Source organism: Rhincodon typus, chromosome 17 (genome assembly GCF_021869965.1).
Source record: "Rhincodon typus isolate 14 chromosome 17, sRhiTyp1.1, whole genome shotgun sequence".
Classification (NCBI taxonomy): Eukaryota; Metazoa; Chordata; class Chondrichthyes; order Orectolobiformes; family Rhincodontidae; genus Rhincodon; species Rhincodon typus.
The window spans coordinates 30566568-30592986 of record NC_063348.1 but is presented as its reverse complement, the minus strand read 5'-3'; the positions used below and the strand labels follow the sequence as shown (position 1 = coordinate 30592986).

Genomic DNA, 26419 nt, shown 5'->3' with positions numbered 1-26419 from the left:
CCAAATATCCTTTAAATGTTGTAATTGTACCGACATCCACCACTTCCTCAGGAAATTCATTCCTCCCTCAAATTCAAAACCACCCTCTGTGTAAAATATTTGCCCCTCATTTTCTAAATCTCTTTATTCCCACCTTAATAATGTGCCCCTTGTCTTGAAATCCCCCATTCTAGGGAAAAGACAACTACCATTAATTCTATCTAAACCTCTCATTATTTTATAAAGTTCTATCAGATCGTCTCTCAATCTCCTATGCTCCAGTGAAAAAAACTCCCAGCCTTTCCAGCCTTTCTTTATAACTCAAACCTTCCATACCCAGCAACATCCTGGTAAATTTCTCCAGCTTAATAATATTCTTCCTATAACTGGGTGACCAGAACTGGACACAGTATTCCCAAAGAGATCTCACAAATGTCCTATACAACCTCAACATGACTTCCCAACTCGTCTACTGAAAGGACTGAGCAATGAAGGGAACCATGCCAAATGCATTTTTAACTACCCTGTCTATATGTGACACTAACTTCAAAGAATTGTGTACCTGCACCCTTTGGCCTTTCTGTTTTACAACACTACCCAAGGCCCTACCAGTAATTGTATAAGTCCTAACCTTGCTTGTTGTACCAAAATGCAATACCTCGCATTTATTCAATTGAAATCCATCTGCTATTTTTCAGCCCATTGACCCATTTGATCAAAAGCCCTTTGTAATCTTAGAAAACCTTCTTCACTGTCTTCTATTTTTTGTGTATTCTGCAAACTTAATAACCATGCCTTCTATATTCTCATCCAAATCATTTATGTAAATAACAAGCAAAAGAGGACCCAGAACAGAGCTCTGCAGAACACCAGTCCAGAAAGAAACCCTCCACCACCACCCTCTGCTTCCTGCTGTTAAGCCAATTATGCATCCCGTTAGCAAGCTCACCCTGAATCCCATGTGACCTAACTTTACTAATTAGTCTACCATGCAGAAGCTTGTTGAAGGCTTTACTAAAATCCAAATAAACAATGTCTACTGCTCTGCCGTCATTAATATTTTTGATAACTTCCTGAAAATACTCAATCAAGTTTGTGAGACATGATTTTCCTCACACAAAACCATGCTGACTAACCCTAATCAATTTTTGCCTCTCTAAATGTTCATAAATCCATTCTTTTATAATCCCTTCCAACAATTTACCCACAACTGAAGTCAGACTCCCAGGTCCCCGGTTTCTCCTTATACCTTTTTTAAACAAAGGTACAACTTTAGCCACCCTCCAGTAATCAGGCACCTCACCTGTAGTTATAGACGATGCAAATACATTTAGTTCTGCTATAATGCATGTTTCATTAATGCAAATTGGCTGTAATGTGATCGATGAATAGGGGACGCTGTTTGGATAACACAAACTTCCTGCTGTAAAAGTAAAGTGATTTCCCTATGACGCAATTTTCTATGGCAATTTTCTATGGCACGAGGTCACACAAGGAGTGTTATAGGAGAACTGCCTGTACTCCGGCAAAGAGCCTTGCAATTTCCTTAATATTTTTATTCATCCGTTGTTGCTTAATATATCATCCCTTTTTATTGCAGTGACTAACTCATGATCAATATTGGAAGGGAGTTGGAAAACAGGAAACCCTAGGTCATCTATTATGACACTACCATCTCTTTTACATTCCCCCCTTTTCTTGCTTATTGATTCTATACTCTGGAATATTGAACTGCCAGCCCTGCCCCTAGCTCAGTCATGTCTCTGTACTAGCAAAGGTGTCATATCCCATGTATTAATCAACATCCTCAACTCATCATTATAAGTTACTGATCAAGTCACAAATCACACAAGTATAATTTTCAAAAGAACAAAGAAGTTTCACCCTTAACTCAAGAAGAGAGTTTTCTTTCCAGAAGTGGGAAAGATAAGCTGGGTCACTTGTTCTAAGGCAACTTCCCTCTGACTGAGCTTGTTCTTAGCAGGCTCCCCTCCAACTGAACTAAATTGTCCATAGTGTCCGGGGATGTGCAGGCTAGTTCGGTTAGACATGGGAAATGCAGGGCTACAGGGATAGGGTATGGGGTGGGTCAGGGACAGATGCTCTTCAGGGGCTGAGTGTGGACTCGATGGGTCAAATGGCCTGCTTCCACACTGTAGGGATTCTATGATTCAACTTGATAAAAACAACTACCTCCCCAAGCCAGTCACTATTCAAAACAGCTCCAGCTATTTACAGCAAGATCTAGAGCAAAGCCTGTGTTTATCACCATTCATGTGATTTACAGGATGTCTTGTTTTTAAAAAATGCCCAATGTCCACAGTAAACATCAAGAGATCTCTTTCAAAGAACACCTGGTACTTTCAAACAAATTCATTTCCCACAATCCTTCAAAACTTAAATTCTCTAAAAGATATTAAATTTAAAGCATCGAACACTGGCAAAAGGATTGAAGGTATTTGTGCTTAATCCAAAACTAATGGAAGAAAGCTGCAGAGAATGAACTGAAACATCTCTTACCTTGATTGTTTCATCATGATAATAGCATGGGAAGGGCACTACTGCCGAAGATCACAAGGAAATATGTTTTTTTGATTAGGACTAAAATCATCCTTTCTATAGTAAAATCATCATCTAGTCACCATTTATATTTATTTTGCATAGCTGTTCAGTAGCACATTCTACGATCCCATCAGCCAACTTGAGGAAGGATTTATTTGAGGTTGTAGACATGCTCATCGAGCCAGTGGGTTTGGTTGCAAACGATTTGTCACCCTGCTAGGTAACATCGTCAGTGCGCCTCTGGTGAAGCAACAGTGTTCTGTCCTGCTTATTATTTATACACCTCGGTTTGCTGGGCTGGTACTTTTGGTTTTGTTTCTCAATTGTTTGTGTGCAGCATCTAATTCAATGCGTTTGTTGTTGGAGTTCTGATTGGAATTCCAGGCCTCCAGGAATTCTTTGGTGTATCTCTGTTTGGCTTGTGCCACACATCTATCGATGTGTTGTTCCAGTTGAATTTGTGTCCCTCGTTGTCCGTGTGTAGTGAGACAAGTGAGAATTGGTCGTGTCTCTTGGTGGCTAGTTGGTGTTCATGTAGCTGTATAGTCAATTTTCTTCCGGTTTGACCTATGTAGTGTTTCTCACAGTCCTTGCATGGTATTTTGTAAATTACCCCAGTTTTGCGGTTTTGGGTATAGGATCCTTTATGTTCGTCAGTAGCTGTCGTAGGATGGTTGTCAGTTGTGGGCTACTCTGATACCCAGGGGTCTGAGTGGTCTTGTGGTCATCTCTGAAATATCATTGACGTTTGATGTAACAGCACTATTTACATCCATAAACATCGACCTAGCCAAAGAAATAACTGCCACACTGCTGGACAAATCACATAAGCAAACAACCCAGGACACCAACATCATCAATAAGGGCACCACCATGAAACTATGAGGTCTGTGCCTCACAACCTACTTCACCTTCAACAACAGCAAATACAAACAAATCAACGGAACACCAATGGGATCCCCAGTATCAGGACGGATTGCAGAAGCAGTATTGCAAAGGTAGGAACAGACAGCACTCCCCACTATACAACCCAAACTTTAGGTCTGATATATAGATGACAGCTTCTTGATTATTAAACACACACAACCAGAAGAAACCCACCGACACAAACAACATCTGTGCCGGGATAAAATACATGAAAGAAGAAGAAAACAACAACCTACTATTTTTCTGAAGAAGGGTCTAGGCCCGAAACGTCAGCTTTCCTGCTCCTCTGATGCTGCTTGGCCAGCTGTGTTCATCCAGCTCTACACCTTGTTATCTCTTAACCAACTATCCTTCCTGGACATAATGGTAGAAAGCAAAAGCAACACGGAGTTCCAGACTAACATACATAAAAAGATCACACATACGGACCAAATACTCAATTACACTAGCAACCACCCCAATGCCCACAAACTGAGCTGCATCAGGACACTATTTAAATGAGCCACAACACATTGCAGCAACCCGGAACTACGCAAAGCAGAACTGGAACACTTACACGAAGTCTTCAAAAAAAATGGGATAGCCAAAAAGCACAATCCGCCATTACCTCCGAGACAGACCACAACAGGAAGACACAAAATGACCAGACTCACTCGTCACCCTAACATATATCAAGGACATTTCAGAGATGACCACAAGACCACTCAGACCCTTAGGTATCAGAGTAGCCCACAAACCGACAATCACCCTATGACAACTACTGACGAACATAAAGGATTCCATACCCAAAACCGGCAAATCTGGGGTTATATAATAAATACCATGCAAGGATTGAGAGAAACACTACATAGGCCAAACAAGAAGAAAATTGCCTATATAGATACATGAACACCAACTAGCCACCAAGAGACATGACCAATTCTCACTTGTCTCACTACACACGGACAACGAGGGACACGAATTCGACTGGGACAACACATCGATAATCGCACAAGCCAAACAGAGACACGCCAGGAAATTCTTGGAGGCCTGGTGTTCTAACCAGAACTCCAACAAGAGAAACATTGAATTAGACCCTGTGTACAAACCACTGAGAAACAGAACCAAAAGTAATACCAACCATCCCAGCAAACCGAGGCATATAAATTACAAGCGGGCAGAATACTAACGCTTCACTGGAGGTGCACTGACGATGTTACCTAGCAGGGTGATGAAACGTTTGCAACCAAACCCATCGGTTTGGCGAGCGTGTGTACAACTTCATCCACAACCCGAGCTACAAATCTTCTCGCAAACTTTGAAGGATTTATTTTTTCTGTCCTAAGTCACATAATTAAATATTTTAAATGGTGCTTCAATCAATGGTGTAAAAGCTGCAACGCCTAGAGTTGAGACATCCTGAAAACACAATGTAAATGCTAAAAGGAATTTTCACAATGGAAAACATGCATTTATGCAGGTGGAATCGAGACAGTTCACACATTCAAATATCTTCTGAGCTGACTTTAATACTAGAAAAGAACTAAGAGTAGTGTTATTACTTTTTAATCTCCACACATCATAGAAACAGAATTCACGACAGAGGAAAATTCTTCACTAGTTATTCTCACACATCATATGATATACTATCAACGCCAAATTCACCTTTATTGTTCAATTTTTATAATTATTTCAAAACTAAGATATTCAGTTCATTGGCATGTGTATTAATCAGAGATAACCTGCAAACCAAACATGAAGATGTTATGAAGAAACCATACAAATGCTAAGACCCAGTGGATGCTTTGTGAAAAATGCACTTCTGACACTGAAAAGGCGTTATTCTGCTTCTGCCTTATACTCCTAGGTCCTCAATAATATTCAGGAAACAGGGACTGAACAGATGGCCTCTAAGGACCATATTTCTTTTCAGCTATGCTTTATTGGAACAGATATTATTAATCAGCCTGTGCAGAGATGTGACGAAACATCGCTGGTGGCAAGTAGGACTCGAACCAAGGTCTCCGGCTCAGAGGTGGGAACACTACCTCTGCACTATACTTTATTGGAAACAAAAGCAAGACAAATGAAATCACCAGTGAAAAAGCATTAAAAGTTAAAATTGCTTCTTTCACATTAGCTTCTCATCAATCAAGCTGTGCCTTGGGGATACTCACTGATAAGTGCTGTTACTATGTCCTCCATGTTCTCTAAGAAGCTGCTGAGATGCTGTGTAAAGTTGACGTGTGGAGATGTAATTTGTGACACCAATGCTGCAGCTTCTGCACGAGTGGCTTCAGAATTTCTTTCATTAGTGAGGAGATCAGCCAAGCACAGCACACCATCCACCTGAAAATGAAGACAATCGAGAAATAATTAATAAGCATACATTTTAAGCCACATTCAATACTCCAATTTTCACCAGTCACAGCAGAGAGTAGTAGGTTGATTTTTCAAATCCACACACAGCTTTTGTTAACTCTGGAAAGATATAGTCAATAGAAATTGGAACATAGAAATGTACAGAAGGCTGTACATTACTGGACACCTTGATTTTCAGCTCTAGACATTGACTCAAACTTAAACAAGACTGGTGGATTATGAGAAAGGTCTGAAGAAGGGTCCCGACCCGAAACATCAGCTTTCCTGCTCCTCTGATGCTGCCTGACCTGCTGTGTTTCTCCAGCTTTACATTGTGTTATCTCTGACTCCAGCATCTGCAGTTCTTGTAATCTCTGGTGGATTAAAAAGGCTGGTTCACATACAAACAATCCTAAAAGATCTACAAAGATATGGGTGCATAGATCAAGCATTGTGTTGTAAGAATAAACGTGTCCATAATTCAGGAATATTTAATACTAAATGATCAGATTCACTCAAAATCCACAAAGATGGAAAGGTACAGAAGAAGGCAGTAGGCTACTTAAGCCCTCAAGAACGCTTCACTACTCTACTAGAGCATGGTTGGTCTCTTGGTTCAATCCCATTACCTGTTTCTGTCTAGATCTCTAGACACTCTTATCTAAATATAGTTTTTCAAAGTCAATCTTCAAAATTTCAATCAATCCATTATCCGCACCGCCTTCCGGAAAAATGAGTTCCAGAGTGCTACTGCCTTATGTGTGGAAGAGTCCTGTCTGATTTCACTTCTTGGAATGGTTTAAAGCATGGCTTAAGTAGAGCTTTGACAATAACCAGAGGCTTGGATGCCTGCTCAGTCTTAAATCCTCTAAAAAGGCCATCATTTCTGGATCCTGACATCATCACTTCTGAATTTTAATCAGAGAGGTTTAAAGGTGAATGAGAAATGAAGGATGGACAGAGACTCCTGGCTCCATTGGGATAAGACCTACAGCATACAGTCTACAGACTTCTGTTGCAAGAAGACACAACAGAGGAATATGAAAATTGCCCAGTAGCTCGTATGGTTGGCGGCAGGGGAGGAGGAGGAAGTTGGAAGACATTTATGATGGTCTCTGTGAGATAAGGATGTGACAGAGTAATTTCATATGGATGTGTATGAGTGTTGGGCTGTTTGGTGGGGATTTCAGATCATGCCTAGAGAGACAGAAGAGTGAAGTGTAGGATAACACTAGGAAAGATAGATTATGGAACTGACCCTGGAATTACTACATCACTCAGCTGCAGTTCAAAATCCTCTTAGAGCATGGTCTCCAAAGTTGGAATGTCCATGCTTGTGCTACTGACTTCCACAGCTACTTCTTTTGTGGTTTAAGAGTCTGTCCTCTTTCTCCTGTCCACAGCAACATCACCTCATCACTGCCCCGAGATCCTTCCGTTGGACCTCCAGGCAAGAGACCAAGTGAGTAACCTTGCTAGGTCCAACAGTGGTTGCAGTAACTATCAAGGTTCATGTGCAGCTGAAGCTTTTCTGATCCATGCCAGGAGTCCTTTAATGAGAACATTTTCCTTTGGTAGACCCAGTAGGTCATCCCACCCACCCGATCTGATTGGTCAATACTAAGCATAGTTATCCATTTGCAGTTCTATGTGAGAGAAAAGGTGGAAAACCCACAATTGTATATTTCAGTCTCTTTGACATTGGCTATGGTCAGTACTGGCAACCTCATTCTCACCTTTGGTCTTAAAACTTCTGATGTTGATAGTTGTATGGACTCATGAGGTCGCTAAATGTATGAGCTGCAGTTTATGGTGATGTCTGTTGCTGCCAACCATTTTCAGTGTCAGAAATATAGGGCTGGCTTGGTCCAGTGTGGGGTAGAGGAAAACCACTTCCTGGTCTTACTAGAAGGCTCTTGTAGTTGACAAGATACAATTTATTGCATGATAGCAACTAGTTACATGTTATATTGATATGACAGATATTGTTACAGGACTTTGAGGAGGACCAGATGTTTGGTTTCACTCCTTCAAGATCCTAAGCTGCCCATCAAGCACCTATCACAGTGGGTGCTGGTTACAGCACATCTCAGTGTTAACTCTTTCAGACTCATATACCACATCAATAACTTAGAAACTCAGAGATAGTAAGAACTGCGGATGCTGGAGTCAGAGATAACACAGTGTGGGACTGGAGGAACACAGCAGGCTCCTCGCTGTGTTATCAATAACTTAGAAACAGTCTCTTTTTTCCATACAGTCTGTAGTGTCATCAACCTTCTGTGCATTATTTCTATCAGAATCAATGGTACATTCTTCTGAGACATCAATGCTACTAACAGGTTTTGATTGTTGTGACAATTCATCAGATATATCAAATACAACCTAACTGTTTTGCCTTAATTTTATAACCAGTGTGCTAATTTCAAAAAGTGATGACCATGTTCCACTATCGCTGGCATCAGCACATACACAACATGTTCCGCAAATAGAAAAATTTACAACTGGGATCCATGTACAATACTAAAATGCACCCCTAGACTGATTCAATTTCAAAGTTCATGGTGAAACACAACTCTGAGCTGGATTCTCCTGCTTTCAGTGTCATCCTGATGCAGAGATTGTTTTCTTTGAAGGCTGGAGCACACTAGATGTTAGCCTTCTGTGGGAAGTGACCAAGTAGTGGGAGACTCTATGATAGCCATTAAACAACTGGCAGCAGGATCTAGATGCTCGACAGGTGCTGATTCAAAGTGCAAGTAGCCAGCAGGACTCAACTCTATGAGGAAACGGTCTATCAAAGTAGTGACATGATCATCTGTCCTAGTAGCGAGGCCCTAGGTTTGCTAGTTCCTCCTTGGAGGCTATTCCAGGGACTGGGAGAAATATTTTGTTTTCCAGGAGGAGGCCTGCCAAGTATGTGATAGAGATACGACCAAAGATCACCAGTGAGGTCAGCAGCCTCAGCATGGTCAGCAGCACATGGGCCCGATGCAGCCAGACCCTTGGTGACATTCTGCTTCTAGCAAGGGGTTGATGCAGTAAATTTAAGCTGTCAGCATGAACACCTTACAGGGCAGGCACGCTGAAGGCAGTCAGTGACATCTCAGGTACCCGAGGAGATCATTGTCAATCCTCACTGGAGGGAAATGGAAGCTTAGGAGGATTGTCTTCCAAGTCTTGAGCAAATGGAGTGATAGGGAACCAGGATGGTTAAATGGAAAGATTAAGTGTAGCTGAAATTTCCATCCTCACATTTCAGGGAAAATGAACATACATCACTGGAAAATGGACTGGCCAAGCTGACAATCTCGATGTTCATGGAGGGGGACATTCTTGATATTGGCAGAGTATTTACAGGCAGGCATTTGCAATAGCAAGATTGCTGTGCAGCAGAGAGAATGACAGGCAGAGTATTCCTCACCCCGGAACTATGTAGGTTATGGCAAGAAAATTTGGAAATTTGACGAGATGTCCAGCAAGGTCCTTCTTGATGTTGAGAGCAAAAGGTTGTATTTTTCAACCAAGTGCTGGATGTTGAGGTGAGATTTTTGCTAGAGACCAACAAGAGGTGTGTTAACATAGATTATCATTTATTATTACCTAATCTCACCTCATGAATATATAGTCTCCAATGCTGCACCCACTAGATAGCAACCAGACATTGACAATTCCTGACAGAACAGGTACTTGGCGACTCATGCTCTCTGTTTGTTTCTCCAGACCTCTCCCTTAGATATTCGGCACCAACATTTCAGGGTGTGCTCCATAGTTAGTGATCGCATGCAGCCCATGTCCATGGAACTTGCTGTTCAACATCTGCCAGTTTCACACATCATCATGGCATATCTCTCATCCACTTATAACGTGGTTCTGCACTTTAATATTATACTTTGGAGTGCGTCGGTACCTTTCATTGTTGTTGCAAGGACACTTTGCATGTGGGGTCAGGCATGCAGCTGATGGATTTGACCAGGGAGCAACTCTAAGTGTACACTCAGTTTGACTCTACCTAGATATTCATAGCAGTCCCATCTTGCCTTTTTCCACTTTGGCCCCTCAGCTAAATCTGAAAGACTCAAAGTTTTTCTGTCTGGCCCTGTTGTTTGGTGCAAAAACAAAGCAAGGCATCATGTCATGGTTGTCAGCACTCATTAGCAAAGGGGGTGAAAATGTTGCTGTACAGTACATTGCTATGTCACTCTCCCAACTGAGGCTTGCACCAGCAAATGCACTGCATGCGTATCAACCAAATGGCCATGGCTCAAAGTCAAAGGGGAGTAGTCATCAGACAGACATAACAAACAACAAACTGAATTTCTCAATTAAGATTCAAAAAGGACAACAACAATCTTGCGTGTAGTGTGCTTCAAGTTCTCATGAAGCTTAAAGTCACTGCACAGTTTAGTGGGAGCTCGCCATGATTTTATGGACAAAGACAACAGCTAAGTTCAGCACAGAAAAATCCCAGAAACATTGGTTAGAGAAACAGCGAGTTATTTTAATGGTGGTGGTTTAGTGGTGAATGTTGGCCAGGAGAGAGTGTGAGAAATTGTTACTCTCCTTTAATATTGCCATTGATTTATCTTATGTCGACATGAACTGATAGGAGCAATGCTTTAACATCTCAATTAGAAGCAGTAAACCTCCAACAGTGCAGAAGTCCCTTAGTAACATACTAAAATATCAGATTAGATTGTGTGTTCATGTCTCTTTGATAGGGCTTGAACATAAAGGGGAGGTATTGACATAGTGGTATTGTCACTGTGACTAGTAATGCAGAGGCCCAGGTTAATATTTTCCTTAACAGGCAGACAGGTTAAAAGGCAGGGAAAACGGGGATATGGACTATGTGCAGGCAGATGGCATTTAGTTTAACATGGCATATTATTTGACGCAGACATGGTGGGCTGAAGGGTTTGTTCCTGTGCTGTTTTAAAGCATCTGACTGAAGAGATAAAGATGCTGGAAATCACACTGTGGAATGTAAGACAAGAATGCACACAGGCAATTCATTAACAGACTACACAGAAAGGACCCTATTTTAGTAACATATAAAGGAATTACAAATTAATGTGATTCAGGTTGAACATAGGAAAACAGTTTTAAAATGCCAAAAAGCTTTCTGTATCAACAAAAAAAAACAAAATTTATTAATTGAAAATAAATTTTCATGTTACAAAATGCTTTCAAAGCAAAATGCTTGGAACTAGTAATCCAGGCAATAACTAAGTTGTCGAATGACAGAAAGTTTAATTTTCAGTGATACGCAAGTCTGTACCTTTCACTGGAGGATTGCATAAGATGATACAACCTCAGCCAAGCAATTTGCATCTCACGTCTGGAAGACATTTATGAAATATGATTTTCATAACTGAGCCACAATTCCAGGTGATATCACAATATCTTACTGAAGATCTGGGAGCAAATTTCACAATCAATCATATGATTTAAAGCTTCATAGATAAAATTAACCGACTGCCTTGTCTCTTTTTATGTTCACAAAAGTTTTTTTGGTTTGTGAAATAATCACTTTGGCAGAGACTTCTTTAATTTAGTACAAGTAGTAGCCTATAGCAAGGTCCACAGCAGTAATTCATTCAAGCATTTTCAATGGAGCCACAATTGCTTGAATGGTTCTGTAGACATCATTCAGACAAAAAACTTGAAACGTCTGTCGTACAATGTCCCATTTATAGTTTCTACTTTACACAAAACATTTACTTTCAATAAAATATTGATCAATAGATACATTGAGTAGATGGAAGATTAAAAATAAACAATGTAAACATGAGTGATTAGCTATAAATTCTTGTCAGAAATCATGGCTAGTTGGAGTAAAACCAAAACAGTCTACTCCAATAAAGCCAAGTGGAATTAAATGTTAACTCACTCCATTCTCTGCCTATGCTATAATAAAGTTACTGACAGATTCAAACAGGTATGGTTGCTCTTTCTATCCTCCCAACTCGAAGACTGCTACCACCGCTCTTGTTACAATCAACTCCCAACTTTTGTCTCAATTCCTATTATACCTTTTCACTCATTCTTCCAACTCAGTGTTGGCATCCACTATTTTTGCTTTACTCAAATTGCCGCTCCAGAAACTTTAATGCATACCTTTATTGAGAATAGTATGGTTATTAAAAATCTGGTCATATTTTGCAAAAATGCCTTAGTCACAATGTATTGTAAAGATGACAGGATTTGACACAGAGTGGTATACCAGACAAATCAGAAATGCTAGCGATAATTATGCAGTTAATGAGACAAACAGGATCTGTGACCTATAAAGAAAGTAAAGAAGTAAAGAAATTATAGCAAATCTATATAAGACACTGGTTGGGCCTAAACTGGAATATTGAGCCGAATCTAAGAGGAAATTCAGCATGACCTGCATCAATATTTATAGATGCACCATAAAAAACATTCTATCTGGATGCATCATGGCTTGGTATGGCAAATGCTCTGCCCAGGACTGTAAGAAACTATAGAAAGTTGTGAACACAGCTCAGACTATCACACAAGCCAAGCTCCCAACAATTGACTCAATCTACACTTCTCGTTGCCGTGGAAAGGCAGCCAACATCATTATAATCGCTTCCAATCTCTTCTGTCTGGTAGAAGATACAAAAGCTTAAACACATGTACCAAGAGGTTCAAGAACAGCTTCTTCCCTGCTGTTATTAGACTGCCTTTGTACACCTCCTGCAAAGCTGTAACTTTGCATGCCTCACTCTGTTCAATCACCCTATGATCTGTATGTCCTTGTATGTTATGATCTGCCTGTACTGCTTGCAAAACAAAACTTTTCACTGTACTTAGGTATATGTGACAACAATAAATCAAATCAAATCTGGGAGCACACTTTAGAAAGACTGTGAAAGCATTGGAGAGATTGCAAGTAGGATTTATAAGAATGGTTCCAGAGATGAGACATCTCAGTTATGTGGGTAGTTTGGTGAAGCTAGGGCACTTCTACCCAGAGAAGAGGTGGATGAGAGAAGATCTGAAAGGTATGTTAAAAATCTTGTGGTGTCTGTTTCACAGAGTGAGAGACCATTCCTGTTGGCAGAAGGGTTACAAACCAGAGGACAGAGCAGCATGGTGGCTCGGTGGTTAGCACTGCTGCCTCACAGCACCAGGGACCCAGGTTCAATTCTAGCCTTGGGTGACTGTCTGTGTGAAGTTAGCACATTCTTCTCATGTCTGCATGGGTTTTTTCCCACAGCCCAAAAATGTGCAGGTTAGGTGGACTGGACGTGCTAAATTGCCCATAGTGTGTAAGGTGGGAAAGGATAGGGTAGGGGATGGGATGCTCTTCAGAGGGCCGGTGTGGACTCAATGGGCCGAATGACCACACTGTAGGAATTATGTGACATTAATTTTAGGTGAATTGTGAAACAAGCAACCGCAACATGAGAAAATTTTTAAATGCAATAAGTGGTTAAGACCTGGAATATACTAACTGTCAATCCAGCATAGACAGATTCAATCAATAGCTTTTAAAAGACAATTTAATAATTTTCTAAATAGCAAAAGTTTACAGGCCTGTGAGATTATAGTGAGGGAATGGGACTAAAAATTTGGGTTGTATTTGCAAACATCCCATATAAAAATGGCAGGCTGAGTGGTCGACTTAAACATTGATAAACATTCTATGATTTTAGCCATTTTGGAAGTTCTAATGCAGGAAGTATACAATAAAGGGCAGAATCCATAGAGGTATTAACATACAGAGAGATCTGGGCATACAGGTCCACAATTGCCTGAAAGTAGCAAAACAAGTGGATAAGGTAGTCAAGAAGGCACATGGCACGTTTGCCTTCATCGGTCAGGGCATAGAGTATAAAAATTGGCAAGTCATGTTGCAGCCTAACTTTAGTTAGGCCACATTTGGAATATTGTGTACAGTTCTGGTCGCCACGATGCCAGAAGGGCATGGAGGCTTTGGAGAGGGTACAGAAAAGGCTTACCAGGCTGTTAGCTGGCTTAGAGGGTATTAACTATAAGGAAAGATGGGAAAAAATTAATTTGTTTTCACTTGAATGTTGAAGGCTGAAGGGCAACCTAATAGAAGTTTACAAAATGATGAGATGCTTGGATAGAATAGATGGTCAGAGTCTTTTTTCCCAGTGTAGAAATGGCAATTACTAGGCAACATCGGTTTTAGGTAAAAGTGGGTAAGTTTAAAGGAGATGTGAGAGGCAAGTTTTTTGACAGAGTGTGGTAAGTGTAGGGAATGCACTGCCAGAGGAAGTGGTAGAGGCAGATACAATAGCAACGTTTAAGAGGCATCATGATAGATTCAAGATAGGCAGCGAATAGAAGGATATGGGCTGCGTAGAGCTGAAAGGTTTTAGTTTAGAAAGTTATCATTTGTCAGTGCAGATTTGGTGGGCCAAAGGGCCTGCTCCTGTGCTATACAGTTCTTTGTTCTTTGTAAAGAGCATCTCATGACGGCTGCAGTGACAGCCTCTGGCTCTGGCCAATGTGTTAACAGGCAAGACAATGTAGGAAATGGATGCTGTAAGCATGCAGTAGGCACCACCTGAACGAGCACTAGGACAGCAAGCGAGAAGCCTCACAACGCAGTGTTCTCCAGTCCTTGAGCAGGGTCCCTTTATGTGCATGCAGAGTGTCTCGGCTGTAGTTTTTCAATGTTTGTTGATGGTGCACCTGCAAGATGAGCAGCCTACAAGCATATCATAGAGGTTCCATGATAGTCATGATGGGTTAGCAGATGCCAGATACCAACGTCTTTAGATAAGGGGTATATGCAGCTGGTGCCCATGGATTGTGCGGAGATGCAGTTGAAGATCCTTTGGATCAAGCAGCAAGCTGAATCTGCCAGGAACTGCTCTGCTTTCCATGTCATGTTTTCTCTGAATATTAATGAGGTGAGTTGTGGCGCGAATAAGGTAATTAACAAGCAACAACCCCCCTTTAATTCTGACACACATCTCACTGTAGTCTATGTAATTCAGACCCCCATAAAATCCCACCCTATGGTTTTAAAAACAAATCTCAGTCTAATCTTATCCAGTCAACAGCCACTTTTATAACCTCAGATAAATGGTTGTCTACATTGTGCACTTATATAATTCGCTCTTTCATTGGCAAACTCTGGATAGGTGCCGTATTTTCATCTCAGTTCTGATTAAACCCATCATTTAACTGTCAACATTGGTGCTAACTTTGTAATGGCTAGACTAAGCTGACAGTTTAAAACAAAACAGCAAGAGATTCTCTTCCAGTGAGCACAGACCCTCATGACTTACCCATAATTGCACTATTGCAGACGACATCATTCAGAAGAACCAACAAAACTGGAGGGAAATCACCATTTTCACAAAACACAGAAACTGTCTGGTTTATTCATTCTTGACAACAAAACAGGAGCATGTGGGAAGAGGAGACAGAGATAGAAGCATGACATCCTCTCCCATTGGATATTCACTCACTAGTCAAATAGCAGCAGTCATCAGCATGTCATTGTGCTTTTCGTCGCAATGATTCCACAAATCATAAAAACAGTCTACCATGCCTGTCACTTCTCTGTTATTGGCATCAAAATGTTATATTGGCTGTTGGTCAAGCAATGCATTGATTTTTAAAAAATTGTTCCTCATTTTTAAATTGCTCCATAGCTTTGTCATTCCCCATCTCTGTAACCGCATCCAGTCCAACTGATGTGGTTTATGCCTCAAAGATAGGCAGACATGATATACCAGTTTCCATATGTGCAGGAGCTGGTGCAACAATGCTTTAAAATGTCTGCTCCCATGCTTACAGCACCAAACTCAGTGCAGTTTCTCTTTCTAACAAAGTAATCACGTTGAGGCTTAACTAATCATACACAGTGAGCAGTCAGTAGGCACAAAACCATCAAATATTACAGGTTTATGTTCATTGTAAAACTAAAGACCTCATGTTAAATTAAGTCATTTAAACAAATTTCAAAGACAGAAGGAGTCACTTCCTAGAGTTCAGCTTGTCTGTTTTCTCTTGGTACAAAAATAATCCAAGATACAAGGTTTCTGATGATGGTGCTGGGATCGAAGAATTCAAAGTTGTGTTTCTGTGTGATCTGCTCAGTCACATGAACCTGTGACGTATTCAGGTTTGAAGTTCATAGAATCCCTACAGTGCAGAAAGAGGCCATTTGGCCCATCAAGTCTGCACTAACCCTCCAAAGACGACCCCACTCAGACCCAGCCCCACATCTTATCCCCATAACCACACATTTACCAATGGCTAACCGATCTAGCCTGCACATCCGTGGACAATTTACTACGGCCAACCAATCAACATAATCTGCACATCTTTTGACTACAGAAGGAAACTGGAGCACCCAGAGAATGTGCAAACTCCACAAAGACAGTCATCTCACACCGGAACTGAACCTAGATCGCTGGCACTGTGAGGCAGCAGTGCTAACCACTGAGGCACCATGCTGTTTTGTTCAGCTGAAGATAATCTGACCATCTGTATATGCATAGACATTGATGACCAGAGCCTGATTGAGGTGTGTATAGCACTTAGGGCCAAAGGGACCAAATGGATGAGTTGGGTTGGGGGGCTGGTGGTGGGGGGGAGGGGGACGGTGGTGGGGAGGGGGGAATGGAAACAGGTTATTAAGTTGGATTATTAGCCATGATCATAATGAAAGGCAGAGCAGGCTTGAAAGGCTGAACGGCCTACTCCTGCTCTTATTTCCTGTGTTTCTATGATTTGCTGGCAATATATAAACGATTGGTGATCAGGTCAATAAATGTGGAGTTGGAAAAGCACAGCAGGTCAAACAGCATTTGAGGATCAGGAAAGTCAATGTTTCAGGCCAAAATCCTTCGTCAGGACTGGTGATTGGTACAGAATGTGAACTTTCATAGATTTCATAGAATCCCTACAGTGTGGAAACATGCCCTTCGGCCCAACAGGTCCACACCGATCCTCAGAGCATCCCACCCAAACCCGTCCCCTATAACCCACCTAAGCTACACATCCCTGAACACTGCATGCAACTTAGCATGGTCAATCCACCCTAGCCTGCACGTCTTTGGACTGTGGGAGGAAACCAGAGCACCCGGAGAAAACTCACACAGACACAGGGAGAATGTGCAAACTCCACACAGACAGCTGCCCGCGGGTAGAATCAAACCCAGGTCCCTGGCACTGTGAGGCAGCAGTGCTAACCACTGAGCCACCATGCCACCCTGAAGATCTATGTCCCAATGTTCACAAACACAATTGTATGCCAGTGCTTCCTGTTCTCCAGTTGAGTATTTTCACCTGGTTTTTGACAAAAGGCATGACATATCAGTAGTTGGCTCGATAGTAGAAGACAGAGGGTATTGGTGTAGGGTTGCTTTTTTGGACTGGAGGCCTGTGACCAGCAGTGTTCTGGCAGGATTAGTGCTGGGTCCACTGTTGTTTGTCATTTATATAAATGATTTGGATGAGAACTTGGGAAGCATCGTCAGTAACTTTGCGGATAACACAAAACTTGGTGGTATTGTAGACAGTGAGGTTGGGATCTTGATCAACTGGGCCAATGGGCCAAGGAGTGGCAGCTGGAGTTTAATTTAGATAAATGCTAGGTGTTGCATTTTGGTAAGATGAAAAGGGCAGGACTTACACAGTCAATGGTAGGGCCCTGGGGAGTGCAATAGAAATGTGAGACCTAGGGGTTCAGGTACGTAGTTCATTCAAAGTTGTATCACAGGTACATGGAGTGATAAAGAAGGCATTTGGCACACTTGCCTTCATTGCTCACACTACTGAGTGTAGGAGTTGAGACATCAGTGTTGAGGCAACTTTTAGAGTGTTGTGTACAGTTCTGGTCACCCTGCAAAACATATACACAATATATTATTATATTCGAGAGGGTGCAAAAAAGATTTAGAAGGATGTTATGGGGACTAGAGGTATTGAGTTATGAGGAGAGGCTAAATAGGAGCGTATTAGGTTGAGGGGTGGCCTTATGGAGGTTTATAAAATCATGAGGGGCATAGATAAGGTGAATAGCCAAGGTCTTTTCCCTATGATGGGGGAGTTCAAAACTAGAGTGCATTATTTTAAGCTGTGATGGACAGACTTAAAAGGGACAAGAAGGGTAACATTTTTCACACGGAGGGTGGTTTGTATCTAGAATGAACTGCCAAAGGAAGTGTTAGATGTCAACATTTTAAAGATACTTTAGATAGTTACATGAATAGTCAATTTGATTCACTCCACATGATATTAAGAAACAATTGGAGACACTGGATACTGGAGGGGCTACGGGCCCTGACAACACTTCGGCAATAGTACTGAAGACTTGTGCTCCAGAACTTGCCGCTTCCCTAGCCAAGCTGTTCCAGTACAGTTACAACATTGGTATCTACCCGGCAATGTGGAAATTTGCCCAAGCATGTCTAATACATAAAAAGAAGCACAAATCCAATCCGACGAATTACCGCACCATCAGTCTACTCTCAAACATCAGTAAAGTGATGGAAGGTGTTATGAACAGTGCTATCAAGCAGCACCTGCTCAGCAATAACCTGCTCAGTGACGCCCAGTTTGGGTTCCTCCAGAGCCACTCAGCTCCTGACCTCATTACAGTCTTGGTTCAAACATGGACAAAAGAGCTGAATTCCAGAGGTGAGGTGAGAGTGACAGCCCTTGACATCAAGGCCGCATTCGATCGACTGTGGCATCAAGGAGCCCTAGCAAAACTGGAATCAGTGGGAATCAGGAGGCAAACTCTCCAGTGGTTAGAGTCATACCTGACACATAGGAAGATGGTCGTGATTGTTGGAGGTCAGTCATCTCAGCTCCAGGGCATCTCTGCAGGAGTTCCTCAAGGTAGTGTTCTAGGCCCAACCATCTTCAGCTGCTTCATCAAAGACCTTCCCTTCATCATAAAGTCAGAAGTGGGGATGTTCACTGATGATTGCACAATGTTCATCAACATTCACGATACCTCAGACACTGCAGCAGTCTATGTCCAAATGCAACAAGATCTGGACAATATCCAGGCTTGGGCTGACAAGTGCAAGTAACTTTCACACCACACAAATGCCAGGCTATGACCAATTAACGGTAGGTCCTTGGATAGCATTATAGAACAGAGGGACCTAGGGATGCAGGTACATAGTTCTTTGAAGTTTGAATCACATGCTGACAGGGTGGTAATAAAGACATTTGGCATTCTTGCCTTCATTGCTCAGTCCTTTGAGTAAAGGAGTTGGGAAGTCATGTTGAGGACATTGGTGAAGCCTGTTCTGGAATACTGTGTCCAGTTCTGTTCGCCCAGTTATAGAAAGGATGTTATCAAGCTGGACAGGGTTCAGAAGAGATTTACCAGAATGTTGCTGGGTATGGAAGGTTTGAGTTTTAAAGAAAGGCTGAGACTTTTTTGACTGGTGCCTAAGATGTTGAGAGGCGATCTGATAGAAGTTTATAAAATAATGAGAGGTATAGATAGAGTTAATGGTAGTTGGTTATTTCCTAGGATGGGGGATTTCAAGGCTAGGGGGCACATTTTTAAGGTGAGAGGAGAGAGATTTAAAAAAAACATGAGAGGCAGATATTTTACACAGAGGGTAGTTCATGTGTGGAATGCATTTCCTGAGGAAGTGGTGGATACAATTACAACATTTAAAGATATTTGGATAGATACACGAATAGGAAATGTTTGGAGGGATATGGGCCAGGTGTAAGCCAGAAGTAGGCAGGTGGGACTAGTTCACTTTGGGTTTATGTTCGGCATGGACTAGTCGGACCAAAGGGTTTGTTTCCATGCTATATGACTCTATGACTCTATAAGGGACAATCTAACCACCTCCCTTTGACATTTAATGGTGTTACTATCACTGAATCCCCACTTTCAACATCCTGAGGGTTATCATTGATCAGAAACTCAACTGGACTCATCACGTAAACACAGTAGCTACAGGAGCAGGTCAGAAGCTAGGAATTCTGTGGTGAGTAACTCACCTCCTGACTCCCCAAAGCCTGTCCACATTCTACAAGGCACAAGTCTGGAGCATGACGAAATACTCTCCACTTGTCTGGATGAGTGCAGGCCCAACAACACTCAAGAAGGTTGACACCATGCAGGACAAAGCAGCCCGCTTGATTGGCACTACATCCACAGGCATCCACTCCCCCCACCGCCGATGCTCAGTAGCAGCAGTGTGTAGTATCTAGAAGATGCACTGTAGAAATTCACCAAAGATCCTCAGACAACACCTTCCAAACCCACGACCACTTCCATCTAGAAAGTCAAGCACAGCAGATGTACGGGAACACCACCACTTTAAAGTTCCCCTCCAAGCCAGGCACCATCCTGACTTGGAAATAGATCCCCATTGCTTCACTGTTGCTGGATCAAAATCCTGGAATTCCCTCCCTAAGGACATTGTGGGTCAACCGCCAGCAGGAGGACTGCAGCAGTTCAAGGAGGCAGCTCACCATCACCTTCTCAATGGCAGGGATGGCGCAAAAAATGCTGGCCAGCCAGCGATGCCCACATCCCACAAAATGAATACATTTTAAACAAGTAGGAAAGGTTTAGAGGGATATGGGCCAAACACAGGCAAATGAGACTAATTTAGTTAGGGAGCATGATCGGCATGGAGAATTGGATCGAGGGGTCTTTAACCATGCTGTATGACTAAGATTCCATGTGTGCAAAACTATAGTTCCTTCGCATTTCCTCACATATTTATCATAACATCCGTCTCTGCATGTGAGTCACGAAAATAATGATTGGTGGATGCTATCTTCACCTTTAATGTGTTTGATCTGATTAAAACATATAAAATTCTAACAAGTTTGGAACAGATAGATGCAGACAGGATGTTTTCCCTGGCTGGGGACTCAAGATCTAGGGGTCGCAGTGTCAAAATTTCGTTTTAGCCATTTAGGACCGAGTTGAGGAAACAGGTGGTCAACCAGTTAAATTCTCCACCATAGAAGGCTGTGGAGATCGAGTCATTGAGCATATTCAAGAAATAATTTAGTAGTCTTTTTGATATTAAAGTCATCACGGGGTATGGAGAGAAAGCAGAAATATGGTGTTGAGATAGAGGATCAGCTATGATCGTTGCAAATGGCAGAGCAAACCCAAAGGGCCGAATGGCCTACTCCTGCTCCTAGTTTCTAGTTTTCTAAGCTCTGTTTATTGTGCAATTGTCCATCTCCATTTTGCAGGTTCAAACAGCAGTTTCCAAAGAGACACAGACTTGTGAAGAAATCTCTCCATACTTAGGAACACATTTCTGATAAAAGTTGGTAGAACAAAGGAACAATGCCAACTCATTAACATTATTCACAGTTGGAAGAGTATTTTTTTTTATTCATTCATGGGACATGGGACATGGGACATGGGACATGGGACATGGGACATGGGACATGGGACATCATTAGCTAAATACTGGCTAGGCTAGTATTTGTTGCCCTTCCCTAGCAGGCCTTGAGAAGGTAGTGAGCTGTCTTCTTGAACCCCTTCAGTCAAAGTGTTACAGTTAGACTCCAAGCCATTTCTAATTCTGAGACACTATTGGTTTTACTCAGCAGTTTGAGAACCAGGGGAATCCGTGTCGTGCTTTTTGATGAGGTTAAGATGCTACCAGAAGCATGTGACTGTAGTTTAACCCTTACTAAGATGCTTACTAAGAGGGAGTTTGGTATGTGGAATTAATGATGTAACCATGCAAAAGCACCTACTAGCTGCAGCCCAACTGGACTTCAAACAGGCACTACAGCTTTGTCATTAGAAAATGCTGCAAGTGGAGCATGGGAGCTACAGGGTATCCCAATGGAAATAGATGCCCTCGCCAGGCCCATTGAGTGTTGGAGGCACCACTTGAGTGAAGGCAATTGCATAGCCTCACACAGAAAACATCCTCATCAGAGGGACTCTAGGTCAGCCTGCAACAAAACCCCAAAACAAAGACAAGCCTCAGCCAAATTTTCTTCAACATCCAGGTCAGCAAACCATTGTGGTTGCTGCTGGTATGTAGACTCGAGACAGCAAAAGAGTCCCACTAGGCCTGAATTGAGTTAAGAGAACACATAGGCCGGCATCCAGGAGAGTGCATGCCCTGGAAATTCCACCTGCATCTTGTTTGTAACAGTTAAATTGCTTAGCAACATCCAAATCAGAACAAATCAAAATAAACATCTGGTTAAATGGTCACCCAGTTCTAATGGATCTTGATACTGGAGTGGCTGTACCAGTGATTGCAGAACCAGTCTTTAATAAAATTCAGACTCCAACTCTTAAGTTTGCACAAGACCTCAGCTAGACTGAGAACCTAGACCAGGGAATGTTTACTGATTAAGGGTACAACTTCACTTCCAGTCTCATGTGAGAAGCAACTGGTTCAGTTACCACTGTTTGTAGTAAAAGGCTCAGGCCCAAACCTGATGGGGTGAAATTGGTTGAGAAAGATTCACCTCGATTGGCTCAACGTTTTTACTTTGACTAGAAAAAGACTGCCTGAGTGAAGCCCAAATTAAATATCCGGACATTTTTCAGGAAGGTCTAGGGGCTATCAAAGGAACCAAGGCCATCTTGCATGTTGACCAGGAAGCAATTTCACGATTTGGCAAGGGCTACACAATGACATTTGCCTTATGTGCAAAAGTAGAGACAGAATCAGAAGGCTGGAAAGTGAAGGAATCATCAAGCGAGTACAGTTTATGGAATGGGCAGCATCGGTTGTAGAGATTGTGAAGCCTGACGGGTTGGTCAGTTTTGCCTTTGTGGGAATTTTAAACAAATGATAAACAGTTTTTCGCAGTGATAAATACCCAAGCCCTCGCATAGAGGACTTATACACAAAGCTGGCAAGGAGAGCTATCCTTCATGAAGCTGGACATGAGTCATGCATACCTGCAATTGCAGTTAGATGTGGATTCCCAGAAATATGCCACAAATAATGCCCATTAGGATTTGTATCAATATACAAGACAGCCATTTGGGGTATCATCAGCCTGTGCCATTTTTCAGTCTGATGATGAACATATTACAAGGTCTACCCCAGGTCGCTGTTTATCTGGATGTCATGCTAATTAACAGGGAAGACCAATAAAGAGAACTTAGAGAACTTGAACATAGTCCTTAGACATTTCTCTCAGGTGGCATTCGCCTTAGAAGTGAAAAATGTGTGTTCCAGGCACCCCAAGTGACCAAATTGGGCCACAAAGTCAACAAGACCAGGTTACACCCATTTGAAGATAAAGTGAGGGCGATCAAAAGTGCCCTGGCTCCTACATCTATGCTGGAGTTTAGATCTTTCCTTGGATTGGTGAATTATTACAGAAAGTTCACACATAACCTGGCACCCTTACATCTACTACTGTAAAACGGGCAGCCTTGGAAATGGTCTTGTAGCCAAGATGTAGCCTTTAGTGAAGTGAAGAAGCGGCTATCGTCAACTAAGGCATTGGCACATGATGATTCCAAGCAAGATCTGGTGGTGACATGCGATGCCTCCCCATATGGTATGGGGGTAGTGATGGCCCACTGGTAGCTCAGTGGAGAGGAACACTCGAGAGCTTATGCTTCCTGGACTTTGGCTGATGCAGAGGGCAAATACGCCCAGGTAGACAGGCAAGCTTTGGCAGTCATCTTTGGTGTGAGAAAGTTCCACCAGTATCTTTATGGACGTAAATTTGGAATAGTAACAGACCACAAACCCCTGCTAGGGCTACTCAAAGAGGACAAGGCCATGTCACCCATATATTCAGGTTGAATTCAGCAGTGGGCTCTCATTTTTAGTGCGTACAAATACAAGTTGGAACACCATCCAGGAGACCAAATAGCAAATCCCATGGCGGGTACAACACCGTTGGGTTGCCATTGGAAGAGTACATTCTGGTTTTAAACTTTCTGGACACTTTTCCAATCACTACTGACAATATCAGACTGTGGATGAAAAAAGATCCGCTCCTGGCAACACTAAAACATTAGAAACATTTCAAATAGAATTGAAACCTTTCTAGACCCAGCGAGACTTGATCACAGTAGGGGGTGGCATTTTATTATGGAGAGCAAGAGTGATTGTCCTGAGCAAAGGTCGCTGTCAGAAACTGGCTGAGCTCCCACCAGGGTTATCCAGGGGTGTCCAAAATAAAGATATTGGCTAGAAGTTATGTCTGGTGGCCAGGATTGAATGCAAAAATAGCCACGTTGGTGGGGCAGTGTTCAGGGTGCCGACAAGGACGCAAATTACTGCCAGCAGCTCACCCACACTCACGGAAATGGCTGGGTAAACACTGGACATCAACTATGCCAGCCCTTTCATGGGATCAGTGTTCTTAGTTATTGTGGACACCCACTCAAAGTGGTTGGATGTGCATAGAGTTCATTAGTCAAACACGGGGACAATGAGAGAAAAGTTGTGAGCATCTTTTGCAACACACAGGCTCCCAGAAGTATTGGACAGAGACAACAGGCCATTATTTACCAGCCTGGAATTCGAGTATTTCTAAAGTCGAATGGCATTCTGCACATAAGAACAGCTCCATACCATCCATCGTTCAATGGTTCTGGTGGAAAGAGCAGTCCAAATGTTGAAGGCAGGCTTAAAGAAACAGCCTATAACTTCACTCAATACCAACTGTCCCAGTTCTTATTTGATTATCGGATTCCCCTCATGCAACTACAGTGATAGCTCCAGCACAGTTTCTAATGGCGTGAAGGGGTTAAATTCGATCTTCCTGGACTGGGCGAGAGGGTGAAAAGGCATCAGAAATGTCTATGAGGGACATAAGACTCCTCTAAGCGAGAGACAGTTTACTTCAGAGGAAGATGTTTGGAGCCAAAACCATGGAACTGGCCCTGCATGGGTAAGAATCATGGTCAATGTGAGGTCACGTCCTGTGACGTACAAAGTTCAGGTGGTGAGGCAGTCCTGAACAAGCATCTAGACCACATGAAAGCTACAAACTTGCAAAGGGAGCAGTAGCAAAACATACCTGGCCCCTCAGAACAGCCAGAAAGGCTGTCAGAACTCCTGGGATTGCCCCTTCCTTCCAGCGTCAAAGTAACCTCAGAGTCTGAGATATACATGACAGATGTTGCAGTCTTGATGCCTTTACCCCCTAAAGAAGAAGATGAATCTCTTCCAAGATGTTCCAGGTGCAAGAGCCAGACTGCAGTGTAATACACACCACCTGTACCTGAGACTGAGTTGGAGGAACCTGACCCAGTGTGAAAACATCCTAGGAGAGGCTAAGCCTATGACCCCAGACTTAGAGTGAGAGGGATGTAGTGATTGTAATGAGGTCAGCCAGTGGACCTCATTGAATATGCATTCCCTGACTAGGGCTGTTAACCTGGCTGACAGATATAAACAGGAATGTCAGAGGTTCTGCTCATTCAGAGCTGGCTCTGAGGAAGCTAGACCAGTGTCAAGTACTCTGCACGTGTAAATAAAGGGTGACTTTGTGATGGGATACTGTGCTCTGTGGAGTTATTTCATGCAGGGCTATAGAGAGAAGGCAGGTGAATGGCATCCAGTGAAATTCTTATTCAGAGAACTGACACAAACATGTTGAGCTGAATGTCCTCCTTCTGACCTTTAATAGTCCTTTGATTTTAAAATCCCATAAGGCTCAGATCATATCCAACAGATTATTCCAACCATTTAGCACTTTTTGATTAAAAAGCTTCTTTGTATTATCAATTATAAACATATAAACTCAAATATATGTACTCTGACCTAATTTTCTGACTTACATCTCAGTAATTAGAAGTTTCTTTTTCTTATTTGCATCATTATTATTACATCAAGATGAGGTAATTCTTTAACTAATACACCCAAACTGCAGAACTATTCTTTGAAGTTCATCATTTTAAATATATGATTGTTGTTAACCCTTCCCCAAGCTTTCTCTCATGTATCCGTGTTTCTTATGGCACATAACAGAACAATGCATTTGGCACTTTAAGAGAAGGTGCTGCAGTATAACGCAGGATTGCTGCAAAATTCAGCACATATGCATTGCAATTTTCTTTGGGCCACCAGAGGTACTTTCTCCCCTCTTGAATATGTACCTTGCCCTTATCAGAGTTGGCTTTTAAGGACACCATCGACTGCATATATACGGCATTGTGACCCTGCCTGGCTGAGGGGCTTGGGTTTGCAAACTACATATAATGATATCAGTTAGTTTGCTGAATGTGTGCTTCCATAACTTACAATGTATTTTACAGTGTGAAGTAAACCAAGGCACAGCATTAAACAAACTATGCCAAGTGATTAATTATTAAATCATTATTATTCACTTCTCATCCCTATACACAGGTGTAGGATCTGAGTGACAACACCATAGGTTGATGTGCCGGCCTCACTTGTTCTCTGATTTATATTTCAAGCATGTGTTCATTAAGAACTGTTTTATTAAATTTATGTAATTCATGCTGCTCTTGTTGACTTGATTCCATTCACTTGTGAAATAATATCAGCTAATCTACTGATGTCATGCATCATTTATATCTCTACCACACGAGGTCACTGCTGTATAGCTTGAGCATTCCATTTTGCACCACAAGCTTTAACAACTAATGTGAGATATACAAGGTGTAGAGCTGGATGAACACAGCAGGCCA

At 42.1% G+C, this 26419-nt stretch overlaps 1 protein-coding gene across 1 annotated transcript in view; it reads right to left on the bottom strand.

Annotated features, from left to right (window-relative positions):
• LOC125485251 (protein inscuteable homolog) overlaps window positions 1-26419 on the bottom strand; it is a 206231-nt gene that overhangs the window by 57259 nt on the left and 122553 nt on the right. The window contains exon 6 of the mRNA XM_048607220.1: window positions 5625-5796. Within this exon, the coding sequence (XP_048463177.1) occupies window positions 5625-5796 (172 nt within the window). The remainder of the gene's footprint in view (window positions 1-5624; window positions 5797-26419) is intronic.